Below are 22,220 nucleotides of genomic sequence, written 5' to 3' on the forward strand. Positions count from 1 at the left end.
ATTCCATCGACTGCTTTACTGTATGCACTCGCCTAATCAGGATACCACGTGGCATTGTGTGTACGTGTCAAGTGTGTAGAGCGAGTATGACAATTAAAAAGGAGAAAGGGAGAGTGGGGGGAGTGTGTATTAAAGCGAGTGATAATAGGGCTCTGACTGTGCTAGTGCTACAACTACACTACATGGGTTGGGTTGCGTACGACTAAATACGTTACTAATACGTAAAGGCCGTGTTTGGGCTACTACTACTACTACTGAGTATTGGTTCTGATGTTAAATAAATTTTTCTATAGAGGTCTTGGGAGTTAATTTTATTATAGGATTAATGGATTATTCCATCAATTTTATTTATTTATTTTTTGGATGAAGATTATTCCATCATCTTCGGAGAAAAAACACAACTACAATTATTTATCATTCATCTAAAATTCTTGATTTTAATGTTCAATAATAATTAATGATATTCAATCATTTCACACCCTTAATGATAAAAGATAATATTAATAAAAGATAATATTAATATGAATCACGTGATATGATTTTGTCATTCGAATAATAATTGTATAGTTTGGCATCGTATGGCTTGATTAACGGTAAAATTTGTCGTTATTTATAATTTGGTATTGTACAATTTGATTAACGGTAAATTTGTCGTTATGAGATCCAATAACGACAATAATTTCGTGATATATTATTTTGGATTAAGGAGAAAAATGCATTCTGCATTGAAACTCAACAAAGACTCATTTTTTATTAAAAATAATACATAAATTTGATCTTTATATTTTGCTAATAAATTATGAAGATTAATTATCATTCTCAAAAATAAAGATGATTTTTAGTCAACTAATTTAGACAAAATAAATGATTCAATCCTCACAAGATTTATTATTTTTTTATTTTCTTATATCAAAGATAAAATCTGAAGATGAATTGATATACTTCATTACTTATGAGAGAAGACATGATTAATACTAGTACTATTTAGAGAAAGAGCATAGACTCGTAATTTCGTAGCAAAAACCCCAAACGCGGTCTAACAATTTACTTTTTCTCGACACATTTTTTATGCATAGAGAGAGAAACAGAGAGAGAGAGAAAGACAACAACAGTTGTAATCATAACGCACTTCTTCTTCCTCGTCTTCTTCTTTTATTATTTCATTTATTATATATATATGTGCTTCTTCTCTCCAGTCATTCAATCAATCAAAACTTAGCTTTTTAGTAGTAACAATGGCAGCTGGTTTTAATTATAATCCTTTCTCTGAAAATGAAGAGTTATTCACCAGCATGCCATCTGATATCTTACTCAGACAAGTTTCTAGACTTGGAAACCATAACCACCACCATCTCCACCACCACACCCACCACCACCATTCTCAGCATTGCGACATGGGCGACATAGCTCACCGTTTCGATTCTCTTTCTCTTCCACAACGCCGCCATAGCCAAACCACTCCCAGATTTCCTATTCTTGATCAAACCCAGGCAATCTCTCTCTCTCTCTCATTTTTCAAGCTTCTGCATTGATGACCAGCTGAGTATATTTGTCTTTTTGTTTTGTTTTATTTGCAGAGATTGAGAAAGCCATTGATGAACCCATTGATGCTACCTGAGCAAAACTTAATCAGTGGCATTCTTCAGCTACCTTCCATTCCAAACTCTCACCCTCACCATTATCTCCAACCATCTCAAATGGAGGTGAGTGCCATTTCTTCTTTTTCCGGTATAAATTTTTAAAATTTAAATCAAACCCAGAAAATAAAAACTTGAAATTTCTATAGTCCTTTTCCAGCCCGGATATCTAGACTGGGAAAGTGATTTCATTTATGAGTTGTCTTTTTCAGAAAGTAATTTTACTTCTAGTAGCTTTTTTAAAAAAAGTAGATTAACTTACTTTTAAGTAAGAAGTAAATAGGAAAACTCAAAGGTTCCATTTTTGTATAGGTTGACAGGTACCTTGCAAGAGCTATGGTTTTACAACATCAACAGAAGGAAGAACAACAGAAACAGCTTCTTCTGCAAAACCGCTTACGAAACCGGATTTTACCTTTCCAGGGAAGGAACAGTGGTAATGGTGGTTGTTTTCCGTTACGCGGAAATAGTGAATCTGGAGGTGGAACAGGCGTGTTCCATCCTCGTGTCGTTAACCCCACTACTATTCCCATTACCGGAGAAAATAAACGGAAGCAAACAGGTGTGTGTATTATTATCATTATCATTATTTTTGTTTCTGTTTTATGGTAATTAATTAATTTATGGGGTATTTATATATGTAGATAATCATAATTGTTTTGGTTTTGGACCACTTTCTTTTTAGTTAAGCTCTTTCTAATTATGGTTTGAAAAATATTGGTTAACTGATCTAAAATCTACTACCTCCGTCCCAAATTAGATTACGTACAATTTATATATAAATATTTGCATCTAATTTGGGACGGAAGTAGTATAAAATAGGCTACATTGTTCAGTGGTTGACGATTTCCTTTGTTGGATTTATTCTCTAGATCAGAGACTCAAATAGATGAGAATCAATAATGAAGTATAAGGATTTAGGTAGATATGGCCATGGTTCGGTTCGAAATCAGAATTGAACCGGATCAAAGTCGAACCTAATAGGTCAATATGATTCTATTTTCGGAACCTTATTGTTGGTATCGAAATTTTTTGGATTCCATTCTTGTTCTTATTTTGTAAAGTTAATATCTGATCGCCTAGAACCAAACTGTTCCGATTTGGTTTAATAAAATTTATAATTTCGGTTTGATTTATAAGTTTAAGAATTATGAACCATCGGTTTTGAACCGAAACCCGGACCGAGACCACCTCTAGATTAAGGAAGAATAAATGCGGTTTTTATCTCGTGTGGTGCATTCTATTATAAATTTAATGTCATATATACAAATAGGTACTTTAGGTGATCTAGTTTCATATATTCGGAACAATCCAAAATATTAATTAGGGTCTCTAGACATTCTTTTTATTGCTATCATTATTTAATAAGCAGGAGCCCATTAAACTAAACTTACTTCCTTAATTTAGTATATTCCTTTTGGTAAACTACAATTAAATTGAATAATTTAGTTGTTTACAGTCGTAATCACAAAGATAATAGAGCTATTAGTTTTGTTAACAAGACTGATTGCTTTGATAATTGTGGGGGCGTGATTACAGAGTCCAGAGTAATTAACACATAATCATCACAATTATGGACTGCTCATTGTGTTCTTTGTGTGTCTTGAGCATACCATGTCTTTGCTCTAGCCTTTAAAAAACGCATTTTTTATACAAAATGACAATAAAAAATGTATTTTAAGGGGGACTTAGCCAAGACGAAGTGGATAAATTTTGAGTTACAAGGGGTTAATTGTAAGTTTTTTAATGGCAAGTGGATAAAAAATGTATTTTTGTTTGTGGGTCTGGTGAAAGACAGAAATAGGAAAAGTTTTTATTTATTTATGACTATTCAGAGTATGATAATAAAAATGCATGGTGTTGACAATGTCACTCATAAATTTTTCAGCCTTTAATGTGATTGAGAAGCCTAGTTCTATCTATTTGTTTCAAGAATAGAAACCCCATAATTAGTTGGAGTTAATTAGTATTTAAGGGTACAAGATAAAGATTAATGAACTCACTAAGAAGGTTCACCTTATTAAAAATAGGCTGCATAGTTCGATACATCGATGTCTCACGTCTATCGGGGTTTCTCCGTTTGGTGTCAAGAGCATTCATCGTCGATAAAAAAACACATTTTTTATTCATCTTGTTCCTAAACAACAAACGAACACGTCTTTATGTTTTTAGCCGGTCTAGAAAATTAAGAAATCGATATTCATATCGAATCGATAATGATATGTGATCTTTCGTTCAAAATTTAAAATCCTATGATGTATAGAAATTTTTTTAGAGACAAATAATGTTTGAAATTTGGAGAATAATAATATAAGATACACTGTACATATATGGACTTTAATTTTCTAATGGAGGGAAAAGAAATTCACTGAAAGTAAGTAGTCGGCGTGTTGGCCAGTTTATCAACCATGGTTGATTAGTCGGTGTCATTAGTGCTAATTAAAAGCACTTAGTTTCCATTTAAAGAAAAGCAATCCAGCAGTAAACTGCTAAACAAAGGCAAAAATGACCATTTGGTCCATGTTTCAAACGTTGTTAAACTACATCGTCCCTCCAAACATAAAATGAACTAAATCGTCCCTCAAACGTTAACTTTTGAACTACTTAGTCCCTCGTCCGTTAGTATCGTTAAGTTTTGCCTACGTGTCAATTTTAGCCAATCAGAAAGCGACACGTGTACATGACGTGTTAAAAATTCCACATAGACTTATCGAACCGATTTAAAATGAATTGATTTGATTTAAAACAGATTGAACCGATTTGAATCGATGAACAGTGTCATCTTCTTCCTCACAACTTTCTCTCTCCTCCAGTTTTCTCTCTCTACTGCTCAAATTCCGTTCTCACTATTCCGGCCACCTCCGGCCACGTTCTTGGTACCAAAAGATTTCTCTCTCCATCACGAACACGATGGTACCAATTAATGACTCTAACTCGCTCTAAATTTTCCGAATTTCCGAGTCAAAATTTTGGTCAAATATTATAAATCGTTCGAATTAGCCTAATTCCTTTTAACAACATGTTCTTAAGGTTGTATAAAGCGAACCGTACCATTCTTGGAGCTTAACTCGACGATCGGAGTGAAACGTCGAATTTGAGGTAAAACTTTCGAAGCTTCCTTTTAGTTGTTTTACTTCGTTTCCGGCATATATAACCTTTTTACAACCTTAAGAACTTGTTGTTAAAAGGAATTAGGCTAATTCGAACGATTTATAAAATTTGACCGAAATTTTGACTCCGGAATTCGGAAAATTTAGAGTCATTAATTGGTACCATCATGTTCGTGACGGATAGAGGAATCTTTTGGTACCAAGAACGTGGCCGGAGGTGGTCGGAATAGTGAGAACGGAATTTGAGCAGTAGAGAGAGAAACTGGAGGAGAGAGAAAGTTGTGTGGAAGAAGATGACACTGTTCATCGGTTCAAATCGGTTCGATTTGTTTAATTCGGTTCAATCCGTTTTAAATCAAATCAATTCGTTTTAAATCGGTTCGATAAGTCTATGTGGAATTTTTAACACGTCATGTACACGTGTCGCTTTCTGATTGGCTAAAATTGACACGTAGGCAAAACTTAACGATACTAATGGACGAGGGACTAAGTAGTTCAAAAGTTAACGTTTGAGGAACGATTTAGTTCATTTTATATTTGGAGGGACGATGTAGTTCAACAACGTTTGAAACAGGGACCAAATGATTATTTTTGCCGCTAAACAAATGAACAAAATTAACGATTCTCTCCATATATAAATACATATTCAGTACTCAGCTCTGATAATAACTATCCACAATAAAAAAAGAAAAAATGTCCACACAAGCCATAGCAACTTCTACATCAATTTTCTTTCCAGTAGTGATTGTAATTGATCGCCATTGGAGCATAATAACAAGATGGTATTCGATCTTAATCGCGTCATCAATCACCACTTTTGCAGTAATTTACTCTCTAAACCTGTTAATGGAGGTCTCAATTGGAACAAAACCTCCCAATTTTCAAATCAACTCTCTTTCAGTTTCCGATCTCAACGTCTCAGACACAAAGCTAGCAGCAATTTGGAACGCAAGCTTCAGAATCTACAACCCTAATCACGGAATGGAGTTATTTCTACACCGAATCGACGGAATCGTGTTTTACAAGGAAGAAGAAGCTCTTTCGATCAGTTCAATTGATGGGTTCAATTTGGGTTCACGGGAAAAGAAATTAGTGTCAATGCAGTTTGCAACAACTGGGTATGAGGGAGATCAGCCAATTGTAGAGTACCCTGTTTTGAGAGAGATTGCAAAGGATCAAGAACATGGAACGGTGCGTTTTAGTGTCAGGTTGGATTTGTTGGGATATTATAAGTCAAAGTTTTTCAGATGCCGGTCAAGAGCTGTTGTTGTCAAGTCTTATTGCTCGGATTTGAAAGTTGGGGTTGGAAATGGTCATGGCTATATTCAAAATGTACCTAGGATTTGTCCTCTTGTAATCTTCGATAATTAATTTTGCTTATTTAGTTTTATTTTCCAAATAGCTTACTTTCTGTTTTGTTAAAAAAAAATAAAAAATTAAATATAACTTTGAGAAAAATTTTATCTCATGTACAATAGCGAGATTTTTTCAATTTTAAATCTATTCTAATTGCAAATTGAATTACAAATTTTATTGTCAAATCAACGCCGGACACATGGCGTTTTAGTAACGAATAATAATTTGACACATGTATTTTAAAACTTTGAGTTTAATTAGATTTCAAGTTATAATTTTAAGTCAATGATATCATTTTTTCCTATTCTAATTAGAAAATAAAAACACAATAAAAACATAATGATTTCTAATAAAATTCTATCAATTACTTTTTCCTAATATAATAATTTTATTCCTAATTAATTTCCTACCTATTATTTAAAAAATATTCCTAATAAAATTATAATACACTATATTTTTTTTTCTAATTTTCTTATTAAATAATTATTCCTAATTAAAATTCATTATATTTTTTTTATTCCTAATTAAAACGGGAATGTATTCTTTTTTCATATTCAAACTTGCATATTATTAAAAACAAATTATTCCTAATCAAATTATAATATATATTATTTTTTTTAATTTTTTTATTAAATTATTATTACTAATAAAATTTACTATACTTTTTTCTATTATTAATTAATTAAAATAGACGTATCTTATTTTTTAAATAATTAATCATTATTTCTAATTAAAATTCATTATATTTTTTTTCTTATTCCTAATTAAAACATACATATCTTCTTTTTTCCTATTCAAACGAGCATATTATTAAAAAAATTATTCTTAATCAAAATATAATATATATTATTTTTTTCTATTTTTTTTATTAAACTATTATCCCTAATAAAAATCAGATATATTTTCCATATTCTTAATTAAGACGTTTCCTCCTACGGGAGGTCATGGGTTCAACTCTTGGGGGAACGAAATTTGGGTGGGTAAATTTTATTAGGAATTATAAAAAAAAATTAGGAACAACTAAATTGATTAGATGTAAATATAAATTTTATTATGAAATAAAATCTTGATATGTAAATTTACCTTTTGCTATGTTTATTATTTTGAAATTAAATAGAATTTTGATTTTAAAATTTTGATTTTGAAATAAAATCAAAAATTATAATCGATATAGCGTTAAAATAATTATATTTTATATAATATTTGATATAAATTTAATAATGTTTAGTACACATAATTATTATAAAATCTTAATTTTAAAGGTACGGATTTTTAAAGGTACGGATTTTCTGTCCAACGGACAGGCCCATTGACTTGTATAGACAATGGAGAGACTTTTTCAATTTGTTCTAATTGGAAATTCAATTGCAAATTTTATTGTCAAATCAACATTTGACACATGACGTTTTATTAACGTATAGTAATTTGACACATGTATTTAAGAATTTTGAGTTTAATTAGGAATCTACTTATAATTTTAAGTCAATCAATTATTCTTTTTTTCTATTCTAAATAAGAAATCAAAATATAATAAAAACATAAGGATTCCTAATAAAATTCTATCAATTACTTTTTCTTAATATAATAATTTTATTCCTAATTAATTTCCTATCTATTATTTTTAAAAAACATTCCTAATAAAATTCATATATTCTTTTTTCCTATTCCTAATTAAAACGGGCACATCTACCTTTTTCCTTTTCAAACGGACATATTATTAAAAAAATTATTCCTAATTAAATTATAATATATATTATTTTTTTCTTATTTTTTCCTTAAACTATTATTCCTCATAAAAACCCATTATATATATATATATATTTTCATTCTTAATTAAATGGCATATATTATTTTTCAAACTATAGGAACCTAAATTGATTAAATGCAATTATAAATTTTATTATGAAATCTTGATACATAACTTTTATCTTTTGTTATGTTTATTATTTTTAAAAACATTTTTTTTAAAAAACATTAATAGGATTATATATTTTAAAATCAAATCAAAATAATTATAATTGATATAAAGTTAAAATAATTTTTTTGATAGATTTAATATTTTTTAATACAAATAATTATATAATTTTTTATATGATATATATTTAAGTTATTAATTTTTTAAGGTACGGATTTTCCGTCTAACGGACGGGCCCACTGACTAATATATTAAATATCTATTTTGATTTTATATATTTGTATGTTTATGTGATTCTTTGACTGAAATTTCTTTATATTTAACTTCAGAAAAATATATTAAGAAATTTGATGATGCATTAATGCTGATCCCAGGAAGTTTATGAAGAGGTGTAAAAAATTGTAGCTTTGTATAGTATTATTATTGAATATTTTGTAAATAAGGTTTGGCTTGGCCAAAGCAAGAATAGTCAAATTGCATTTAAGAAATCAAAAAAGAAAATCAAGAAGAGTCAAAGCCTGATAATTTAAGAACTTCGAAAAAAAACAGACCACTTTAAAAATAAAAATAAAAAAACTCTTTAAAGGGTGCAAGTGACGTCATAATATCATACGACACTGTTTTGTAGTGAACCCAAGAGTAAAAAAACCGAATATAAAAAATAAAAAAGTAAAAAACCGTTCGAAAGAAAATAGAAGTTTAAACTGCCATTGACGGTTAGTTTTTGTGCATTCTGAAAGAACAATGGGATTTTGGCAGGGCAAAAGTTGTTCAAGCATAACACAACTTGCTCTAATCCTACTAGCAGGAATCCTAGGAATTTGTCTAGTCGTAATAGGAGTGATCATGTCTAACAAATTGGGCCCACAATCTCACGACAACTACTTGCTCCTCAAACTCCAATCTCTATCTCTCTCAAACCTTAATCTATCAGAATCAGATTCATCGTTATCCACGGCGAAATGGGACACAAATTTATTGTACGCGAACAAAGGCTCCGTCTTCGAGATCCAAATTCAAGGATACGAGACGGTACTCTGTTACAAACAGAGTCGCGATTGTCGTCCCCTGTCTTGTGCCGCCGTGGGGCCTATTGCATTGGGCCCTAGACGGCAGAAGCGTGTCGATATCAAGTTTAATAGTACAGGGTGTAATGAAGGACAGCCTTATGTCGGAGACCAAGTGATCGAACATATGAAGAGAGATATTGGTGGGAGTGGGATTTTACATTTTAAGTTAGAGATGGATCTTCTTGTTGTTTATAGAAGAGGCTTCTTGAGTTGGCATTATCATTTGAAACCTGATTGTGGTGACTTGCAAGTCAAGTTTCATGCTCGATCTGGCGATGGTGGGCTTGTGAATCACTCCTCTCGCATTTGCTCAATTCCACCATCTACTTGATTCTCCCAACTTATTCAAAGCTCTTTACATTTGTTATTGTAAGTTAATTTTTTTCTTCCCTTCATATATTTGGCACGTGTGTATTCTTCAGGCACGTGTAATTAATGATTTGTGATGAAATGTTGTTTATTCTGTGGACCTAGCTTTGTCTTGCAAATTTTACTTAACGTGTATTTGGAAAATTATCGTAATTGAAAAATTGTATAATTACACGGTTTGACACGTTTGGACAATCGTGTAATTATCCTAAATTATGTAATTATGTGTAATTCGGAGGGTATAATTACACAGTTTTAATTCCGACCTCCCATAAAAATTGGAATAATTACATAATTTTAATTTTAATCTTAATATATTATTCATATTTTATAATATAATATTATAAATATCAATTGTATAACCAAACATAATATTTATAATTACAACGTAATAACACAGTATTAACCAAACAGCATAAAAAAAATTAATTCATACGTAATTACACGGACATGTAATTACATCCTAATAAATAGTAATTACACAGTCGTATAATTACACGATAACTTTCAAACAAACCCTTAATAAATATCTACCAGTTTGAATTTTTAAATATTATCAAAAAAAATATTATAAATCTAATATTGTTCATTTCTATATTTTAATTTTGACTATAATACTCGTACTAGTAGTAATTTAGTAAATTAATAATACTATCTCCATTTTAAAATTAGATGCAAATTTCATTTTAGTAAATAGATGCAGCGGTAGTAGTATATTCAGAGATGCCTACGTGTCGTTTTCTCCCCAAAACCGAAGAAGGATGGGATACCAACAACAATGATCAAGTCCACATGTCAGATGGAGAACTGAGCTTGACTTGAAGTTTGACCTATTTGTGTGGGCCACCCGCCGTTGGATTCTGTTGCTTGAAAGTCAATGTCTTGACTTGATGCTCCACTTGGACGATTCGACCTGGGCTAGTGAGTGACGGGACCCACTCTTCAGTATCGGCAAATTAATTAGCACGTTTTTATTTATTTTCATCTCAGAACTACCTACATCAAAGTTGCTTGTTAAATTTTCCAGTTTCGATCAGGTTATTTAGGATAATTAATGATTTTATTGCTAATTATTGTCAACAATTATATTCCTTGAATCTTGAATTCCTTGATTATAGGGATATTTATGATGAGAATATAAATGAAACGTTATTAAAAGGCTAACTGCTTTGGTGAAAACTTGTTGAAGGCAAAAGTAACTATTTTTAACTCGAAATATTATCCTTAAGAATATTAGTCAAATTGTCTTATCTACGTTCATTCATCTGTATAAACCTAAAATCTTGTTAATTATTATCTCTGAATTAGTTTAATATGTCTGATTAATCGTCTCCTGTCTTGTTTCTTTTCTATCTTCCTAAATATTTCTGTATTTTGTTTTCCTTCTATCTTTTGCAATTTCCATTTTTCTTCTCCCTTGAGAAATTGTTTTTCCTAGGGAGAAAGAAATAATAATAATAATAATAAAAAAAAATCATGGCTAATCCAAATGACGAAGCTAGGCGAGAACATGGTCAAGTACAAAATCGACAATCCACGGATTCCAACAATAATCATGATCAACCGCCACCACCACCGCAAACCTCTGCGAATTACGGAACTCCTCCGATGCAAGGATACCCGCCGGCCTATCCTAATCCGCCGCCAGGTTACCAACACGGATATCCACCACCTCCGGGTCCGTACCCGTATTACCAAAATGGGTATAACCATCAACCCTACCCGTATGCACAACCTCCACCGGCGGCATACTACCAAAACGGGTATAATCCACATAATCCAGAATATAATAATCCATATCAAAACAGCGGAGCAGGATTTATTCGCGGAATAATGCTAGCACTGATCTTCTTAATCACATTAACTATTTTCAGCACACTTATAACCTATCTCGTCTTACATCCGGAAATACCGGAGTTCCACGTCGACAAATTCTCCGTTTCCAATTTCAACGTCACGAATCCTCGATTCATTTCTTATTGGGAAGCCAATCTCACCGTGGTCAACTCTAATACAAAACTGAAAGTTGACCTAGGAAGTGTGCATAGCTATATTTACTACAAGGGGAATGAATTGGCATCTTCGATTATGAATTCGGAATCCTTAGAGACGATGCAGAATGTGAGCATCACGACGAATTTGACGTCCAGCGTTGCCGATCAATCGGTTATTGGAGAATTGGGAAAGGATCGGGCTGGAGGGAAGGTGATTGTTAGTTTGAGGATGAGTGCTTATTCTACTTTTAAATCAGGGTCGAGCTGGTGGACAAAGCATTCTTTTATGAGGGTGTTTTGTGAGGACATGATGGTCATTTTGGCGCCTGGTGCGAGCTCCGGAGGATTAGCTCCGGGCAACGGAAAGGAATGTCTAGTTTATGTGTGACCGATAAATAGAGATTATTTCATTTATTTATCTATATCTAGGATCTTGATTTAATTGATGGGAATTTTCTTCTCTCATAATTGAATTTAACAAGTTTTGTGGATCATAATCTTGAAGTCCTGGGAAATTTTTCTAATGTAGGAATCAGCCAAGTTTTCTCAATCGTTTGTTATAACATGAGTACATGACTTACAATTTGAAGATTTCTTCGACAATATTTACACTTTGTTCAATTAATTTATGAATTCACTTGATCAATAAAAAAGATCTTGGGGTGGCAAAAAATGTATATCATTATGTCTTATAACTCGTAATATTGAACTTAGAGGTCAAGATATATGCCTAGGTGAAGTCATGGAATGTAGAAAGCTTTTACTATATACGTATGAACTAGTGCAAATGTATTGCAGATATAGAAGTTTGATACATGGCCAGTAGGATCAAAGTTAAACAAAACGAACTGATCAACGCCAATTATATTCTTTGAACAGTGGTGGAGCCAAGACCCGAAAACAGTGGGTTCATAAATATATATTAAAAGTTCAAACGATAAAATTTAGTTTTATATAAAAATTCAACCGGTAATAACTTCATAATTGTCCACGATGTAATGCCATTTTTTGAAATTATTGAAAAATCAATTTATAGTCTAAACTAAACAATCGTTCATATACTCATCTCCTATTCAAATTTACAAATGATTTTCATAATGATCATTGTAGAGTACTATCAATAGCGATAAAAGAATAAAAAAAAATTAATATTCTTACTGTTTGTTTTGAAAATGCCATCTAATTTGAAGATAAAAAGATGAAATTTTACTTTTTTAATTTTAAAACAAATAAAAAATCTAGTTTTACATAGCTCGGGTATTAGGATTATTTTATTTTGTTTTGAGGTCTGTAGGAAGAAAAACGTTAGTTAAATTTCATTAAGAAATCTTAAGAATATTTATTATTAGATCCTTGAACTTTACTTTTTTTTGTAATTATATCTTAACAGTTTAAGGTTATAAATATTTTTATGGGTGCAATGTTTCAGGATAATTTTAATTGATTAAAAATTTTAAGAGTGTTTTTGAAAAAAATTAAAAACCTTGTGGTGTCTTGTGACACTAGAGCTATATACATGGCTCTGCCACTATCTTTGAATTCTGTATACAATTATCTTCGTCTAGCTCATTCGTTGGCAAATCTTGACGTAATAAGAAAGATAATTTACTATCCTTTCTAACCATGTAGCTTCTCGTGATTTAGAATGAATTCTGTACATTACGTAGTACTACTATACTAGTACTATTTTGTACTCCATAGTCCATAAACTATATATTAACATAAAAATATTGCCCTTTAATATATGTTGAATTTTGTACTTATCTTATATACAATAGAGAGACTTTTTCAATTTGTTCAATTTGTTCCAATTGTAATTCAATTGCAAATTTTATTGTCAAATCAACATCCGACACATGGCGTTTAATTTAAAAATTAAGTTTTTGAGTTTAATTAGAAATCAAATTATAATTTTAAGTCAATATTTTTTTTCTATTCTAATTAAGAATTCAAAAACAATAAGATAATGATTTCTAATAAAATTCTATCAATTACTTATTCTTAATCATATGAGATTTTTATTCTCTTTTATCTTTCACTTATTTTTTTTTAATATAATAATTTTATTCCTAATCAATTTTCTATCTATTATTTAAAAAATTATTTCTAAAAAAATTATAATACACTATATATATATATATTAATTGAAACGGGCATATATTATTTTTTCCTATTCAAACGGACATATTATTAAAAAAATTATTTCTAATCAAATTACAATATATATTATTTTTCTAATTTTTTTATTATGCCATTATTCCTAATAAAATCGACTATAATCAAAGAATGATTCTAATCAAAATATAATATATTATTATTTTTCTAAGTTTTTGTTAAACTATTATTCCTAATAAAAATCCACTATACTTTTTTTCTAAATTCTTAATTAAAATGAGCGTATCTTATATTTCAAATAATAAGAAAAATTGAATTGATTAGATGCAATTATAAATTTTATTATCTAATTAAATCTTGATATGTAATTTTTACGTTTTGCTACTTTTATTATTTTTAAAAACAAAATAAAATTTTGATTCTAATGGGATTGTAGATTTTGAAATAAAATTAAAATAATTATAATTGATATAAAGTTAAAATAATCCCTTTTGATATAATATTTGACATATATTTAATAATGTTTAATACAAATAATTATTATATAATTATTATAAGATATATTTAAATTATTAATTTTCAAATGTACGGACTTTCCGTCCAACGGACGGGCCCATTGACTAGTAAGAGGCAAAAGAGAAGAAAAGTTGTTTCCATAAATTAACCAAAATCAGCATATTTGAACTTTGACACTTATACCCATCACCTTGGAAAAGGAAAAAAAAAGGAGACAGATTTATCATTACAATAAATAAATATATCGTCGGTACCTCCCATCCACTTGTCGATCATATAGCCAAATGTTTTAAGGATAAACTATTTTATGTGCTTACAGTTCAAGAAGGAGATGAGCGATGTGAAACAACCAATCTTGGCCAAAAAGGAGATCAATCAAGAGATCATGAAAAAAAAAGGGAAGAAAGTTCAAACGTGGAAAAAAACAGTACATTTATTTTAATAATTATAATGACATAATCTCGCTATAGATATCGAGATTAGTTTTAAATGTTATGATTTTGCGGGTTTGATTTGGTTGATATATGTGCACAACATAGTGATTTTGTAAGTTCGGATGCCCGTAGAGTCTACCCCGGTCGCAGATTCATTTAGACAACAGCAACAAAAATCTCATGTTTTTCTAATCGTTCGATTGGTAAATGAAACTAATGTTCTTATAAATAAGTATATTAAGAGTGTGGATTACTTCCCGTGCGTGACGATGAATTCTTAAAGAGTGTGGATTTTCAAACATTCCATCTTTTGATTCTATATGTATCTAAGATCACAAGAGGTGAGGATCTTGTTAAGAGATACATGAGGGCTGCTAGAGTGCATGGATCAAACAAAAGTGATTGTAGTGTGTCCATGCACCTCTTGGCCAGAGAGAAATAATTGAGTTCAAGACGTTTAGACTGTGATACCATGATATGAATTTGTATAACTCACACCACAAAATCTAACTCAAGAGGGGATACATAGTTGAACGATTGCATTGGGCCATTGCGAAGTGGATAGTACTATTAGTATTGTCGATCAATCGGTTATTGAAGAATTGGGTAAGGGGGCTAGAGAGCATGGAACAAACAAAGTAATTGTGGTATCTCCATGTACTTCATGGCCAGAGAGGAGATCGGTCAAGAGATCATGGGAAAAAGCTGAAGGAATTACAAAAATGATTTTAACGGTACTGTTAATTGTAGTGATAATTAAATTTGGTATTTCAAAACTTTGATGACCATCATTTGATTTATAGGAAGTGATGAAATCGGCTTGACTGGCTTCTATGAAGCCAATGTCAAGTTGGGGAAAAAAAGTTGAAGTTGTGCGGAAGAAATCGGCTAGACGCTCTAGGTTCCTGTCTTACACGCCATCATATTTGGTATTCCAAAACGTACTGTATTAGTATGATGAATGGATCACTTCGAAAGCCAAAATGCTTTAGTCGCAATGTCAAGACATATATATATATATATATGTGTTGACCCTTATGAACTTTGATTGACTATTTGTGGTAAATAAATTCAAGATTTGGCCTGTGGATTTTGATTGTTCTTGGTATGGCACAGCAAAGCTAATGCATTTAAGTTTGCGGATAAAAGTTTTGGAGGAGTAACATCCAACGATTAAGGAAGGAAGTAATAAGGGCATTCTCATCCTTATTATAAGTCAAAAAGAAGGAACAATCACAGGTGGCCCTGCTTTCATGGAAGTTGCCAGAGAAACTCTTCTCAAATCTGCTGTATCGGAAAACCTTCCTGGTAAGTCGTAACTACCACAATGCTCTTCCTTTCTTATACGAAGTCATTTGAATATGAACCCCATTAAACTTAAGATTTATTTTATATTTTTATTGTAATGTTGACAACTAATGAGAAATATGATGAAACAATATATAGGCTACAACAATCCTTCACGGCTAGTTGCAGCCATTGATGGTCTTCCAAATCCTGGTGGAGGATTGTTAGTTATTGCTTTTGTTGTTCCCATGGCACAATACTATACAACATGCATCCTTTGTTTAAAAGGGTACTCCATAAGATATATAGACTTTGTACCAAAAAACTTGAGATGAAATCGATTCGTGAATATTAAGTTTTATCATATTTTAGTCCGTCAAAGAGATGAAGCACTTGTATTGTTCCCATGCTTTTAAATGAACTTCTATTTCATTATGCAATTGAGAAAACGTATATTTTCGTCTCTCACGTTTCACCTGTAACACCTTTTCAGTCCCTCACGTTTTTCCGTTACCCTAAAAAGCCTTCACGTTTCCCGCTAGCGACCAAAAATATCCCTCTGCCGTTAACTTCACTTATGTGGCATCTATGTGGCGCTCCGAGGCCCCAACTCATGCATAGTCAGCTAACATACTCATATGATTGCGACACGTGTCAGTGACACATCACAAATTTTTTGCCACGTGCAAAAAATTTCAAAGAAAATGTGGATTTTTGATGACGTGTCAAAATTTATTGATGAGTCAGATGATACGTGTCACAAATATATTGGTCCGTTAGTTGACTAGACGCCACTAGGTGCCACGTTTACAAAGTTAACTGCAAAGGAGAATGTATGGTCGCTAGCGGGAAACGTGAGGGATTTTTAGGCTAACGAAAAAACGTGAGGGACTGAAAAGGTGTTATAGGTGAAACATGAGGGACAAAAATATATGTTTTCTCTTATGCAATTTGATGTTATTTACATTTGAGTTGTAGCATAAAATTGGCTGGATCTCTATAACTTGGTCTGAAAATTGGCTGTTTCCAGAGTTGGGAGTATTCGGGTGACTCAACCATGTTATGTTGTCTATCAAACCTACCATCCAAATATCCATCCAAAAAAAAAAACCTACCATCCAAATGCATAAATGAATAAAATAAATTATCGGCCAATTATCCATTTTGCATCCAAATATAAGATTACATAATATTATTCCAATCCATAATCATGTTATAAACCTATCATATCCGTTGAAAATTATCCAACATTCTGAATGAGCCTTTAAATCCTCACCCCCTGGATAAACTCGTGTACTTGAATGCCCTAGATTAAACACTGGCAATCTATATCCTTCTATTTAGCTAGAATAGAGTAATCTTGGATAACTTTCTGGATGCCTCAATTGCCAGAGTACGAGCTTTTTGAAGGCTGCACTTGTTTCTGGATTCCATATTCCGCAATTAGCAGTAGAAAGAAACAAAATCATTTTTCAATTGCCCAAAATCCCAATGGTCATAGCCTCATGGAACAGAGATCCATAAGCTATAGCCTTCCTTAATTTGCCCAAATAGAGCCATAAATACATACCTGCAATATAATTACCTTCCCTAAAGGTTACAGCACAAACATCACAAGTTGTATAATTCCTTGGAGACCTAGTACCTTCACAAAAAATTCCAAATAGGATTATTTATGGATCTTGGTAGAGGCAATTAATGGTTGAAACCTTATATACGATGAATAACAAAAATGAGTTGTTTCGATTATCTATTTTGTTGCCAAATTAAAATTTGACATTTGGAGGTTTTTTTTTATTTTAAAAATTAAATACTCTCTTCGATTCATTTCAAATATCTCGTAACGAATTTTGTTTTGGTCCACTTCAGATATCGCTTTATGAATCCGAGGCATATTTGAGCTCTTTTAACCTTTATTTTAACAAGTCAGTGGGCCCGTCCACTTTCACCCTTTATAATTTTATTAAGAATAATTTTTTAAATAATAGATAGAAAATTGATTAGAAATAAAATTATTATATTAGAAAAAAGTAATTGGTAGAATTTTATTAGAAGTCATTATGTTATTATTTTGTTTTGATTTTTTAATTAGAATAAGAAAAAAATAATATTATTGACTTAAAATTATAACTTTTTTTGAAATTTCTTAAAATTATAACTTGAAACCTAATTAAACTCAAACTATTAAAATACATGTGTCAAATTACTATTCATTAATAAAACGTCATTTATCGGATGTTGATTTGACAATAAAATTTACAATTAAATTTATTATTTGAACAAATTAAAAATTAAAAATTTCGCTATTGTATATATAAGATTTCAAGTACAATTAATTCATTTGGCTAAAAAGGCTCACGGATAGTTTACTAAAGCCAAGTAAAATTAATAGGATTTGATGTTCAACCTTCTAAATAAATTAAATGAATTAATTTTCTAGAATTTTTTTTTTTATAAAGAGACTTACATTAATTCTCTGTAATAAAATTAATAGCTAGGTTTCCACTTTCTGATTGAGAAGACTTTTTGGTTGACCTTTCAGGCTTGGCCCAAGACAATGGAGATGCTTATGGCCAGATTTCTACTGCTTTAGCTATATATTAGGAGACCTTTCAGTGTAGTAATATGAAGAATTTTCTTAAGAAGATCCATATTATGTCTAATCAATCAGATGATACATCACCACCACAAAGGTCAACTTCTTCTTCTTCAAGGAGCACTAGTAGTAATAACAGTACTAAACCCTTTCTCAGTAATTGGTTGAATTCAGTTGCTGATAGGAAAAGTCCTAGTCCTCCATCTTCTTCAAATGTGAAAAGAGGGGATAGAATGGAACCAGTTATATCTGATACAACAACAAGTGGTATGGTTAAAGTAAAATGTTCGGTTATTCAAAAAAAAAAAGAAAATGTAAAATGTTCAACCTATTTAGAAGTTTGATAAATGATCTACGTTTTTTTTTGATGAATAATGATCTACGTTTACCAAAATGAACTGATCAACACCAATTATATTCTTGAATTCTGTGTACAATCTAGATATTCATTTTTATTTAAATTCTTCGTAAGTTTACGTACGGCGTACATTTATATTATAAATTAGTATTTTATTTCCTAAATCCACTTAGCTAGATGATTAATTATGAATTACTACTAGCAAGTATATTTATTTGTAACTTCAAAAAAAAATAGTATATTTATTTGTCGGTTAGTGCTTGAATTCTCTCCAATATTCTTTTATAACTCTCTTCATATAACTTTTTTAAAAAAAAAACTCCTCTTCATATACTTTTTTTTGTTATTCACATATATCACTCATGGAGTATATATTAATTTGTGCATGGTCTATATTACAACTATAGTACTACAGTTAACATAAGTATTATAGTAGTACTATTTTGTACTCCATAGTCCATAAACTATATACTATTGACATAAAAAAACAAAAAATATAGTCGACTAATATATGTTCCATAAACTATATACTATTAACATATATATAAAAGGAATGTTTGTCCATTAATATATGTTCAATTCTCTCATAAAAAATTAATATATTGCACCTATTAGAGACGGTATAAGAGGATACTCAAAAAAATTAATATATGTTCAATTCTCTTATAAAAAAAATATTGCACCTATTAGAGGCGGTATATGTAAGAGGATACCCAAATAAAGAAAAGAAGAGAAGAAAACAATTGTTTCCATAAATGAACCCAAATCAGCATATTAGAATTTTTACATTTATACCCATGACAGAAAAAAAAAGACACGGATTTTATCAATACTAAGTTGAGGGTACTATAGTATTTTTACATTTGACGTCATCATCACGTTTTGGTGCTTCCTTGCTCGCGGTACGGTAACAAATACCGCCAGCCAATTACAAGCAACCAATACCATGCAAGAAACAGTCAGATCTGTCTCTCTCTACATAAATCGAGAGTTTCACTTAAGAAAGCAACAAAAATCCCTCCTCTGTCTCTCTAAGGACAAACCATCCGCCTCGGTTTATGTTGTGGTCTGAATGCCACTAGAATCTACTCGTGCGCCTACTATATCTTGAGCAGAGTCTATAATCCTGAGATTTTTAATGCTATCATGAATTTATCTTTGTTTTTGAATGTTTCTCTTGCTTGTTAATTCGTTCCATAATTTTGCGCATATAAGTTAAGGAAATTTGTTCAATCAATAGTTATTGCTGTTTAATTAGGTTGTTAAATGATGATTTGAAATAACTATTTCTTTTTTTTTTTTGATCTACAAGTCGCCCTAAGCAGCTTCAGAGTGAATACATAAAGAAATTGGATTTCAAAAACCTTCATCTTTTTATCCTATTTGTATCTAAGATTCCCGATGATTTTATCAAAAGATATATAAGGGGGCTAGGGAGCATGGAACAAACAAAGTAATTGTGATATCTCCATGTACTTCATGGCCAGAGAGGAGATCGGTCAAGAGATATTTTGGAAATTTTTTATGGTTTCAGGCAACATGGTTAAAGACAAAATAATTGAAGACTTCACCGGGAGTCTAGTAGATGATCTCCTTAGGTAAGTAATAGGCACTTGTACTCATGTTCATCTTAAAATTTCCTTCAATTAGTGAAAAAATCAAATCATAATTGAGTTCAACGGAAATTTAGATTGTGATACCAAGATATGAATTTACATAACTCACACCACAAAATCTAACTCAAGAGGAGATACATAGTTGAACAACTGCATTAGGCTACTACGAAGTGGTTAGTATTATTAGTATTGCCGATCAATTGGTTATTGAAGAATTGGGTAAGAATCAGGTTGGAGGGGAGCTGATTGTAAGTTTGAGAGGAAGGTGATGTTACAAATTAGAAATGATAAAAATATTAAAGTTAATAGATGTTAATTCATGCATAAAATATTATACCCATATCATGATAAAATATCTCTCTCTATAAAGCACAGAGAATACCAGACTACTAGAGTATTTCTGGTGAGAGGATCAAAATATCCACAAGTGATAGTGGAGAGTACTTATTTTATCCTCTGGAGATTATTGAAACGAGGACTTCGATGCTGAAGCTACCAGGTAACTAACAACTTCCAACATCTAATTATTATTATTAATTTATTTGTTTGATTTTTTTTATCAATTTTCGTTTAGTTTGTTTCGGTTTCCAACACCTAACTAATAGTATTAATTTGTTGAGTTGATCTTCATGTACACATATCCGTGAAGTCTATAAATGGCTGCTACTAACAGCGCAGTCTAAATCAATACCAAGTAATAGTAGTTTTTTTACTTTGTACCAGTACTGTTACTATATTGGCCACTATAATTTAATTTATTTTTTATTTATTTCAGTTGCGAGAGGTTCAACGTCAGAGTGGCTATTGCGGGGTGCGCTATTTTTGTACAATTGAGTCTTAAGGAGTGAACATGAATTACTATTATCAGAAACAACGTTTCCAAGCTAATTAAAAAAACGAGATCGGCTAATTAATTATCTCAGCACCCTAATTAATGAATACTTGTCCCGAAAATATATTTCGGGGAAGAGTACATTTGTTTAAAAAAAATCATTTTAATGTTTAGATATTAAGATTAGGTATTAAATTTATAATTTTCTGCTATCGTGGGTACCTCCCATCCATTGGCGGATCACAATATCACATTACCAAATGTTTTAAAGATAGACAATTTTACGTGCTTGAGGTTCGAGAAGGAGATGAACAGTGTGAAACAGCCAACTACTCAGTATGTCATCCCTTACGTGGCTTTCCTACCGAGTATTAATTTCCAAAATTTTCATCTTCTAATTTTATTCATGTCTAAGATCACGAGAAATGACAACATTGTTAAGAGATTCATAAGGACTGCGCCTAGGGTGTATGGAACAAAAACAAGGTTATTGTTGAGTCTCCATGCACCTCTAGCCCACAAAAGAGATCAATCAAGAAATCATTAGAAAATACGGAAGAAAGTGTGAAAGTGGCACAAGAAATGTAGTAGTATTTATTTATTTAATGCCTAAATTTTGCAATAAATTAGTGGTTTGATTAACTACGAAGAGTCGGGTACTTGAACTCGTGTTCTATCTTGAATTCTCCTCCAATTAGTGAAAAAATCAAATAGACTTTGACACCATGATATGAATTCGTCTAACTCACACCACAAAATCTAACTCGAGGGGATACATAGGTGAACAATTGCATTAGACCACTGCGAAGTGGATAGTACTATTAGTATTGTCAATCTATCGATTATTGAAGAATTGGGTAAGAATCGGGCTGGAGGGGAGGTGATTGTAAGTTTAAGGGGGAGGTGATTGTAAGAAAAGAGTGATTTCATAAAATCAAATTAGCATAATTGATATTTATACCCATTACCCAAAAAAAAGAGAGAGATTGGACATAACAATTTACAGCTAAGCAGT

At 31.2% G+C, this 22,220-nt stretch overlaps 1 protein-coding gene across 1 annotated transcript; it reads left to right on the plus strand.

The window, feature by feature from the left end:
* Positions 1-5,440: 5,440 nt before the first annotated feature.
* LOC139884939 (uncharacterized) lies at positions 5,441-6,118 on the plus strand. The gene has a single exon (XM_071868902.1). It carries the CDS (start codon positions 5,441-5,443, stop codon positions 6,116-6,118), a length of 678 nt encoding a protein of 225 aa, XP_071725003.1.
* The last annotated feature ends 16,102 nt before the right edge of the window (positions 6,119-22,220 follow it).

Source organism: Rutidosis leptorrhynchoides, unplaced genomic scaffold (assembly GCF_046630445.1).
Source record: "Rutidosis leptorrhynchoides isolate AG116_Rl617_1_P2 unplaced genomic scaffold, CSIRO_AGI_Rlap_v1 contig625, whole genome shotgun sequence".
Taxonomy (NCBI): domain Eukaryota; kingdom Viridiplantae; phylum Streptophyta; class Magnoliopsida; order Asterales; family Asteraceae; genus Rutidosis; species Rutidosis leptorrhynchoides.

Bases quoted from the DNA above. Each gene is read 5' to 3' on its own strand.
- LOC139884939 (XM_071868902.1), top strand. From the start codon at position 5,441: ATGTCCACACAAGCCATAGCAACTTCTACATCAATTTTCTTTCCAGTA.